Source organism: Triticum dicoccoides, chromosome 4B, assembly GCF_002162155.2.
Source record: "Triticum dicoccoides isolate Atlit2015 ecotype Zavitan chromosome 4B, WEW_v2.0, whole genome shotgun sequence".
NCBI classification, from domain to species: domain Eukaryota; kingdom Viridiplantae; phylum Streptophyta; class Magnoliopsida; order Poales; family Poaceae; genus Triticum; species Triticum dicoccoides.
In genome coordinates, this window is record NC_041387.1 from 541,786,322 (window position 1) to 541,797,155 (window position 10,834).

Genomic DNA, 10,834 nt, shown 5'->3' on the forward strand with positions numbered 1-10,834 from the left:
ATAACTTGCATATTAGCTGATCCAGTGAAATCATGTTGGTTGTACATATTTTTACTTGTTAGCTGCAAGATGTGGTTATACTTTCAGATAGACATGTCCACATTTCTTGACCGTTGTTCCAAAAATTTATTATTATGTACAAAATAGCACCACTGAGCTTGCATTGGCATTTCACCAGTTGAACACATACTGCAGTAAGGAGGACATATCGGCACGACGGACGAGGTTATTAAATATGAGATCCAATTGTGCCATTGCATGGCAAAATAACTATGTGAGGTATATATGGTGTGCTACCTGTGACTACAATCCATGCAGTTCCTCCCAGAATTTCCTCACCAGTTGCCAGGCCTTTTGTCAGATGTTACTTGGCATAGATACGTCTGATAGTTAACATCCCTATTCGGTTATTTCGTTGAATAAAATTCTGGTTCTACTCCTTTATGTATATCCTATAAATTGACAGTGCTGATTAGAAGCCTAGAAGTTGTCCTTGTATGCTTTGGCTATCATACTTAGAGCTCCAGTAGTTCAAAATCTATATTTGCATATTGTATATCATAGCATTCGTGTCTTTCAAGCTTTTGCTGCCAATTTATTTCCTCTAAAATTGCAGAGTTCCATATCTGAATATCGAATTTTGAGTGTCCTTTTTATTACTGTTTTCACTTAACAAACAGGTTGATCTCTTCAGGAAGAATCACAAGTTTCTGAAATGTGGTACAAAAGTTCAAATGTAATTAGGAACGATTAGTTCTTATGAGAAATACGTTAGGGATTTCACGAGTCTTAGCTTCTTCTGCTTAATAATAATAATAACTTGCCATGTCAAATGCATAACAAAAGTTCACAGCTAAGTTTGGTGTAACCTGCAAGTAACTCTATGGAAATATGTTGCTTCTATGGAAATATGTTGCTTCTTATGCGCTAAACCTACTGTATCTTTCTACAATGCAGGTTAACTGACTGAACCACGAGGATAGAGATGCTAGCCTTCTGTTCAACAATTTTCTCATGTAGTTTAATTCCTATTTGATATTTCATGGACTTTAATAATGTATATTGTTAAATACACTGCTTTCTTTCATTTAGTGATTCAGGGTAAACCAATGGAAAGAATATTACATGTGTACATTACTTTTTCTTCCGTCATTTGATTGTGTTCTGCATATTTGTATATGTTTTTGAAAGGGTTGTATATACCTGGCATTAAACGAGTGTGTCATTAGGACCGAAGATAAATTACTCAAGGACTCAAGATAAATTAATGTCCATCCACTTTGAAAATTTCTAGGTTCTGTAAGGAACCATCTTTGATTGTGCTTGATGTGTACCTACCAACAAATAACATCGCTTTGATGGATGTATTGATACTTTATATTATTTTGTAGCCATGTACATGCGCTTGACTATAACTTAAGTCCATCTAACTTTCTTGATTCCGTAGCGGAGCACAGACATCTTACTAGTTTATCTTTAATTTCATGTCCAATCCTGATTTTGCTGAGGTATTCATCCCCAGTCTGAATCAGTAGCGATATGAAAAAAGATGGATAATGCATTGTTGATTAAAATTGCAGCCTAGATAGTATTTTTTTTAGAAATTGTTAACAGGTAAAATAACATCATATTCAAATTTTACATATTTTTTTAATTAAAATCCACATATAACATGTTCAATTTGAAGTTACTGTTTAGAAGATATGAGTATTTAAAAAAACATTTAATATGTGCTGCGGGTTTAATGTTAGAAACATCAGGGAGGTTTCTACAAAATAGCATGACGAACTAAAAATACCTATTTCTTTTATTGGTAGGTATAGATTGTCGTTTACACATTAAAATAATTCCCCTCACTAGCTTCTTATGTATTTCTTTTTCTCAAGGCATGGGTGCATCGGATTTATTGCATAACCACAACTATAAAATTAGTATGCTATCTTTAGATGGTGGTGCAACTTTAGGAAGACAAGGTGGGTGCATACGGATGATCATAGATGAAAGTTCTGATGCTTGGTTACCAGATAAAGTAAATATAGATACATAGTCCTTCCCTCTTAAAAATAAGTGTCTCGACTTTAGTATAACTTTAGTTTTAGTATAACTTGTTCGACGCGATTTTGTATCAAAGAAGGGAAGTTTAATACTCTTGTTGGTATTAAAGAAAATAAAAAAGAATCATGGGGCGATTTTTTTTCTTTCTTTTTCACTCTTATGTGACTAACCCATACAATTAGTTTTTGAATGTGAAAGGTTTTCCTCAAATGCAGGATGCGCAAGAAAAAAGAATACGCACATGGATTAGTGCATGCATGTGATCTCTGGGTTAACCTTGTAAATGCTGCATGGCAATTGGCAAAATAGTACATGGATGCATCCAAGACAAACTGTGCAGTAAGAGCCTGTTTGGCTCATAACTAACTTTGTGATAATTAGCTTAGGCCGTCAGAAAAAGTACGACTAACAAAATGACCACCACAAGTTTGGCAAGATTTGACAAAAAATTAAGCCTATAACATGTGAGCCATTTAGGTAGAAAAGTAAGGCAAAACATAAATATGCCAATGAGCCAAACACGTGGTATAATGTTGTGACACAACTAAGATTAGACGTGACACTGCAAACCAAAAACATGCCCTAAGTTTTCTTGGCGATGGCATGTACTACTCCCTCCGTTCTGAAATACTTGTCGTAGAAATGTAAAAAAAATGAATGTATCTAAAACTAAAATACATCTAGATATATCCATTTTTTTGACAAGTATTTCTGAACAGAGGGAGTACAACAGTACACGTAGCCGAATACCCGTATACAGTTCAGCAAGCACGCATACTTGTAGGTTCAGCTTCAAATTCAGTCAACTGAGTCTGCGTCCACGTGTGATGTCGTCTGTACCAAGGCGACTGGGCTCCACTTGTTCAAAATAAGTACAACTTGCTTAGCTTGCTTCGCCCTAAATTAATCAATCAAATCAATTTCCTCCCGAGTGTTTCTTCGCCAGATCGAACACAGCCAAGGCCGCGGAGGAGGAGGAGCCGATGGAGCCCGGCCAGTGCGAGATCGCGCGCCTACCGGAGGAGATCCTCTCGGCGGCGCTCTCCCGCACGTCGCCGCGCGACGCCTGCCGCGCCGCGGCGGTCTCCCCGGCGTTCCGCGCCGCCGCCGACTCCGACGCCGTCTGGGCCTGCTTCCTGCCTCCGCTCGCTGACCTCCCGCCGCTGGCCGACGGAGAGCTGCTGCTGCTGCCGCGCGGGAAGAAGGACCTGTTCCTCCGTCTCTCCGGCAGCCCCGTCCTCCTCCCAGGCGGACTGGTATGTATACACATACAACTAACCCCTGGAACAAATTTGGTTGACCGCTAGCCAATCGACTCAAGTGGCGCCATGGTGCAGAGCATGTGGCTGGACAGGGAGAGCGGCGCCAAGTGCTACATGGTGCCGGCGAGAGACCTGTCCATCGCGTGGCGCGACACGCCCCGCTACTGGTCCTGGATCCATCTCGCCGACTCGAGGTTTCGTGCCATCCTCCTTTGGTCTTTCCTTGCAGTTCCCTTGGAGCTAGCTTCTGTTGCAGTCGTTAATTTTGATAGTGCTGTTGCGTACGTGCTTGCGTTGTAGTCTTATAATTGCAAGTGGAAGTGCTAGGATGCAGGGTAGTAGATAGTACTGGGCCAAAACCCAGAATATTCAGTAGCCATGAAAAAACTAGCAGTGAGTTCAGCAAAGTTTGCAATTTAATTTGCCCTGTTGAGTACTCCCTCCGTTTGTAAATATAAGACCTTCTAGATATTTTAATATGAGACTACGTAGGAAAATATATAGATGCATTTTAGAACATAGATTCACTCATTTTGCTCCGTGTGTAGTTTGAATTAGAATCTCTAAAAAAGGCTTGTATTTAGGAACGGAGGGAGTATTTTGCAATGCGCGATGCTAGATGGTTTTCTGCAACGTATGATATGTTTCGTTCTTGTCTTGGTTACAAATCTTAACCCTGCGTTTGACTCCAGGTTCCCTGAGAGTGCTCAACTCAGGTTCGTTTGCTGGTTGGAAATCCACGGCAAGATACACAGCAAGATGCTGTCCCACGGCTCAGCTTATGCCGCTTACGTGGTGTACAAGTTGGACGATGGGTCCTACGGTCTGGATTGGCCTGCTGATGCATCGGTGAGCATTGGAGGCACCGACCTTGCCCGCAAGGTTTGCCTCCAACCCAACCCGCAAAGAAGCCATGCAGAGGATGTAGTGCTCCCTCGTGAAAGGGATGATGGTTGGATGGAGCTGGAGCTAGGTGAGTTTGTCTGTGAGGGGGGTGAAGATGGCGACGTCTCCTTCGGCCTGGCGGAGACGAAACGGTTGAACGGGAAGGGCGGCCTCATCATGCAGGGAATCGAGATAAGGCATAAGAATTAAATCGGACTAATTAAGGGAGGAGCTTCTGGGATTAAACCGATCGTATCCATGGTTTAATCCAGTATATAAGGGAAACTTAGGCATCATACTTGCAATGTGTGTTTTTAAACTGCTACCATGGGTTTCATTCTATTTCTATTGACTAGTAAGCTTGCACGTGCAACACACGTCTTCGCTAATGCTCTTTTCAAAGATTCATCCACTCCCAATCAAATATACCTTGTGTGCATGTCTCATACTCACGTATACTTATGTTGTTGATGGTAGTATAAGATGACCTACATAAAAAACGGCCAACGCCGCCGGAGACAACTACTCTACTATCTACATGCTTCAAGCACAGATCTGAGGTCCCCCCACTCCCCTGTCGCTGAAGTAGCGGCCAGAGAGGGAGGGAACCGTCAATCCAGCCGTCGGCGGAGCGAGGGATCGAGGGGAACCTCCTTTTCGCCTCTCCTCTCACTATAGCACGGGGGAGGGTCAGTCCCAACCAAGAAAGCTCCAGGTGCTCGCCTCTTTGACGAATACCGTTGAGTTTCTTTCTTTGTATTGCTATGTTATATTAGGTTTATGAAAGTCAAACTTCAGCTCAAAAAAGTCAAACTTTGATCAAACTCATAGAAATAAATTAACATCCAACAATACCCTGGATATTGTGCCATCCTTGTAATTCCCAAAACAGACAAACGCCTGCTTCTCCTCTCGCATGCCATCTGTTAGCCACAAATGCTCATGTGTGAGAGAGATGCTGGAGGCACACCGCCACTGCTCACGCCTCTCCCTCTGCACTTTCTATGCCATTGAATTTCAAAGCCATCCACAAGATCGCCTAGGCGCCTCACCACCAACTAAGTCTCCAGGAGCTTGTTGATGTCGTCTCCGAACTAGTGCCACTTTGGGCCACCGAAATCAGTCGAGGTAAGCTTGCGGTAGGCCTAGTCCGAGAGAACCAGCAAGGGTTTGTAGTACTCATCTTTACAGTAGCTCGGAAATGCCTGAACAGTCTCATAAACAAAAACATGCATGGCAATAAAATTGTCCCTGTGACAAAAAATGCCAATGTAAATACGTGAACGAATGTGTTCATCATTAGTTGTTGGTGTCACATTTTCCTGTAAAAATAATAAATATGTAAGAATGTGAGCACATGGTTGTCAGTGCCCAAAAAATATATTCTATGTGTGAAGAAACGACACCCACAGGACGTCTCCTATAGTTGTGATCAAATTAACATGAGGATCTTGCAGCATCTTCAAAATGACCCCTTGCGTTCACCCTCCCGGCTTGATTGAAGTAGCCCTCAAAGAGTCTATGGAGGGATGGCTTCCCGAACATCAGCTCGTATGCAGGCACCAGCATCCTAGTATTAAGCACCAACATAATATAAGTTGGACGTTTGGAGTTATTTTTTATGGGACGTTCAGAGTTAGTTAATTAGGAAATCGGTTGCCCACTTTTTAGATCAAAATACCATTATCAATGTTTATCAGAGTCAGTCACTTTTGACGGGACATTCAGAGTCTGTTTTTTAGATCCTTTTACAGCCCAAGCTAATTTTTTAGACGCCATGAGTTTAATCCTTAATCTCTTGCATCCGCCAAGGGTTCAAATTGTAAGTTTCAGCTGTATGTGTAGGAAAGAACTGCAATCAAAAGGGTAGTGTTGGATGAACAGGGAAAATAGAGCTCTTATATTAGGCAGAAATATAAACCAAAATTTGATGAACATTTTGCAAATCTTCTACAACATGACATTTTTTTCATAAACTACAAAATAGGAAAACTCTGACCAAGTTAGCACACAAATTACAACAAAGTAAACAAGATATACGTTATCTTCTCACAGCTATGCTGCCTTTTGTTTTTCTTGCAAGACCGACCTTTGTGAATTAACATTAAGGTTTCATAGGTCCATAAGAAATAGATTATCTGAATTAGAAATGCTAAAATATATAGCTCTTTCACCTAGTCAGGCAGCCATATAAATCCATCGTACAATGCTGCATGAAACTTCAACAAATCATAATTAGTACACAATTCCAGGAGCAGATGGGTAAAGAGCAATACAGAATCTTGCAAATGAAATCAACGCCTACATCACTAAAGTTCTACAATACACACCTGCAGACCCTCCGCCACTCCTTTCCTCATCCAGCAATGATTCATATACCACAACCCTCTAAAATTTCAGAGACCTCTTTTGAACGATAAACTCATGTTTCCTCGGTGTCGTTGTTGCTTCCATTCAACATGGCAACATAGAGTGCAGCACGCGGTTCCTTGAAACATCATATAAATTCTATCAAATGCAATATTTCTATGCACTTTATTTGTTTTTGTTCTGCAAGATTGGACTGAACTGATGAACTAAAAAGAAATTTTGGTATATGACACCACAATAAGCACTGGCAGCTCCCAATACAATAACCCACTCGATAAAGAGGCAAAATTAGCTAAAAATGCTTCTCTTCATTGGAGGTAAACCCGGTTCCTCCTCTGCCACAACAGGATTATGCTTAATTAAGTGCCCACAACCACACTTTATAACCCCCACCAATTAGAAGGACACTGCACACAGACACATAGACATTCCCCTTGTTGGTAGGTTTATAGCTAGTGTCTTAACTCTTAAGTGCCTTTCGAACCTAAAATAAATTGTGTACTTGCATACATTTCACTTGTGTTGTTCAACAAAAGGCTAGTAGATGGATTACCGAATTAAGGCGCAAGCAACAAAAAGGGTGATTCAGCAACCTACGAACCATAATATGTGGGGAAGTCGGCAATCTACAAATCAAAGCAGCGTGAGATCATCGTGGTCAGTTCATCATTCTACGAATCAAAAAGGTGAGAGCTCATGCAAGTAGCTAAGAAGAACAACACAAACGTTTCCTTCTTCAGCTTCTCCTCATGCTCATCGTCCTCTGTGGCATAGTCATCGTACACATGTATGGATGTTCTGAGCATCTCTGAAGATACCCAACAAAAACAGTTAACACACATGCATGCATACGACATTACCAGATTCACGACCTTTGAACACAGTCATAGCCTAGATCAATCAAATTGTCGTAGTGAAACTTGAACGATATGTTACCTCATCGATCTTGTATGTCTCCAGGGCCACCAGTACATCACCATACGATCTCAACCCCGTGGCGGCGTTGCGGGGCGGGCGGCTCCGGCTCCAGCGGCGAGCGGCTCCATATATATGAAATGTGAATTGAAGAGCATAAAATGGAAAATCTCATTTAAGTCGATTATAAATCCTATAACAACTTTTAGTGAATTCTCTAAACACTAATTGAAGGTCAATTCCTTTTTTTTGCGAGTAAAAGGAATTCCATTTTATCAAAAATATGAAAATTTGCTAAGCTGGATACCATATAGATATATTGTAGGACAAACTTTGATGCTCGTAAAATCGTTTATCACCAACCATAGTGACCCTGAAATATGGGGTTCAGAGCTGTCCAGCCCTACAGCAATGATGTAAACATTTGGAAATATAATTGTCATTTATTTAAAAAAATAAAATAAAGTACCATTTCTTCTTTATGGAGTGGACACACATAGTAGTTCAAAGTTCATACTTCAGAACCTTCAAACTTGACTAATATAATGTAACTGGAAATCGACAAGCTTATCATCAAACAACTACCGATTGGCAGGATAACATTCAAAGAAGCATATACTGAATTAATCTCATAGAAATTCAGAGAAGCATGTCCTAAATTAAGCCTCACGAGAAAGGATGCCGCTTGGTGGCTAAGGCCTCAAAGTGGCGGCGACAGCGGCGAGCAAATTATGATTATGAGTAGAATAGAATAAATCAACATAAACCATATGGTAGGAACTTACGAAGCAAATGAGTAATGGGATAGAATGAATGTGAAAATCCTGTAGTAACAAGTTCACCCAATGCACCGTTTATCTGTTTCAAGAAGAAAATGGTAAAATAATTACAACTGAACGGAAGAGAAAATGCATGGATATAAAGGAAGGCCATTAAAGGTCCAAATAACAAAATTGATATATTTATTTTGCATGCTTTCCAGAGAGAAAATACTTAACTGAAATCTGAATGTTTGAACCAAGCATAGTTAACAACATGGTGATGGTTATGTAATAATCAATTGCATATGGTGGAGGTTATGTAATAACCAAGCGCAGTTAACATGGAAGTCTCGAATACCTCGACTATCAGGACCATCTCTTCCGGAATCATCCGGCGACATGGTTCTTGGTATTAGTTCACCTTCCCGAATCCTTGGCACCAACTGCACAGTGGCAAATCAGTCTAAGAAGAGATTGGGGAACTCTGTAACTGGTTACACTGCATGTCAGTGCCAAATAGCACTAAACTATTGATTTGGTTAAACTTCATTGTTGCACAATAGTTGCTTAGATGTCAGAACCAAATTAGAATGCCCCATTACTGACAAATAGTATAGTAGAAATGAAAGCGTCACAACATCTGGTATTGTAATTGGAGAGAGTTATTACATGTTATCTCGTGATTCACCTTCCCTTTGGTCCCGGTGACATGGATGACCATCATCCACGCGATGGCCTCCTCCAGCTCGAGAATCTAACCAAATCCACCCGCATCAGACAACACATTCCCCATCGCGATTCAGGCGGAGCATGAGGAGGAGGGGACGAACCTGGAGGTAGCGGTCCATGAGGTCCCACTGGTTGCCTGGGTTGTCGGTGTGTGTCCGCACCTTCTGCGTGAGAGAGGAGAGCTGCCCCAGAACCTCATCGTACTCCCCCTCCGTCGCGGCACCTGTAGCCCAATCCCCAACCCGCTGGACGCATCAACCATCAGTACGGTACCCAACCCAATAGGAACCTCTAGGGTCGCGCTGCTCTCACCTGCGTGCGCGGCGGCGGTTGAGGACTCCAAGCTGAGCGGCTCGGGCGGCTCACGCGGCGGCTCCCCCGCGGGGAAGGGGTCTCCCGCGGCTAAGGCGCGGCGGCTCCGGCGGGCGACCTGCGGCGGAAGGCGCGACGTGCGGCTCCGGTGACAGCTCGGGCGTCGGAGGGCGCGACTGGCAGCGCCAGCGGCGGCTCCCGCGGTGACCCGCGGTGGAGGGCGCGACGGGCGGCTCCGGCGGCAGCTCCCGCGGCTATCGCCGCGGGGGGCGGCTCGCGCGGCGAAGGGCGCGATGACGGACGGGATGGTGCGGGACGAACGGCTCGTGAGGAGGATCGATGGATTAGCGATTGATACCGGTGTGCGGGTGTGCGGGAGGCTACGTGGGCGAGAGGTCGTGTCGGGGAATCGTGCGGGTGTGCGGTTTTTTCCCGAACGGCAGGGCAGGGTTAGCGATCGATGGATTGTCAGTGGCTTAATGCGTGCGTGGTTGACAGCGTTAAACACCGAAGGATTAAGGGCCATTAGATCTTGATGATGGATGGGCCCGATTGTTTGGATCTGCCCCTCTCTTTCTTTTATAGTGGTAGTAGATGCGGACCGGCGCATCAGTTTTGCTTGTTTCATCTTAAAGAAGAAACAGATGATGAAGAGAGGAATATTACCCTCTCTCTGTTGTACTTAATTGAGAGATCCGATCCATGTACTATTATGGTTTGGCCAACACAGAAACCTGATCAAAGTGTGTTCTGCATTTTAGGGTTGACAATGTACATGGCAGTAACAAAATGTGGATAATTTGACCGATTTCACAATCACAATCTTTGAATGAGTTAGTGATTCATGTGTAACCACGAAGTTCAAAAATGAAAAAAGGTTAAACTTTAAAATAAAAGATACTAAGATCTACTTCTTGCTTTTTAACCACGAACGCCAGTGCACTGCCACGGGCCATGGATATACTTTTTGCCGGTTGCATATATAAACATACTGCATATCAACTTTTGCATGTATAGAAATGATTTGCCTGTAACATTCGAAGAGTAACTGAAATCCACTTGTGATGTAAGTTGATAAAAAAATCTAATAGAACGACGTGTTTCACTTGCGATAAAAATGGGGACCAAACAAAATGTTTCCGAACTCTCCGAAACACTGGAAAAATTTGAGACATGCCCTCGTATTTATTTAAATGGCAGCCTCCAAATCCTGTAAGCAAGGATTGACGGTCCATTCTCTTCCAATCACGTGGATCCTTCGCATTTCGAAACAACAGAGGCACGACGACCTACCTGCAGTGCAGGATGCAGTACTACTTTTCCTACACACAGATATGACACTCGCCATCTCGTTGCTATCTGATAAAAGATTGGCAAGCCGGCACTGCTTCACTGGTTCTAACTGAATTTGCAGAGGAAACAAATGGAAACTATCCGGATGGCAGACTGAAGAGCGTAGAACAGACACAGGCATTGCACGAAAAAAGTCCGTTCTGAAGAAGGAACCAAGAAAAAAGTCCCCCCCCCCCTCCCCTCCCGGTCGCC

General features: G+C 42.9%; 1 protein-coding gene and 1 long non-coding RNA gene across 2 annotated transcripts; one reads left to right on the plus strand and one right to left on the minus strand.

Annotated features, from left to right (window-relative positions):
• The first annotated feature begins 3,024 nt into the window (after positions 1-3,024).
• On the plus strand, positions 3,025-4,568 carry LOC119293850 (F-box protein PP2-B10-like). The gene is made up of 3 exons (XM_037572195.1): positions 3,025-3,311; positions 3,393-3,511; positions 4,010-4,568. Exons 1-3 carry the CDS (start codon positions 3,039-3,041, stop codon positions 4,410-4,412), a joined length of 795 nt encoding a protein of 264 aa, XP_037428092.1. The 5' UTR covers positions 3,025-3,038; the 3' UTR covers positions 4,413-4,568.
• Positions 4,569-8,308: 3,740 nt separating this feature from the next.
• LOC119293851 lies at positions 8,309-9,004 on the minus strand. Its single transcript, XR_005143236.1, has 3 exons — positions 8,918-9,004; positions 8,607-8,691; positions 8,309-8,345 (listed from the first exon to the last, which is right to left on the minus strand). It is a non-coding gene; the product is annotated as an uncharacterized LOC119293851 (long non-coding RNA).
• Positions 9,005-10,834: the final 1,830 nt, after the last annotated feature.

Excerpts from the sequence above, each read along its gene's own strand:
- LOC119293850 (XM_037572195.1), top strand. The coding sequence starts at position 3,039 with ATGGAGCCCGGCCAGTGCGAGATCGCGCGCCTACCGGAGGAGATCCTC. Across the intron at positions 3,312-3,392 it reads TCCTCCTCCCAGGCGGACTG|AGCATGTGGCTGGACAGGGA; the intron begins GTATGTATACAC and ends GCCATGGTGCAG. Across the intron at positions 3,512-4,009 it reads ATCCATCTCGCCGACTCGAG|GTTCCCTGAGAGTGCTCAAC; the intron begins GTTTCGTGCCAT and ends GTTTGACTCCAG.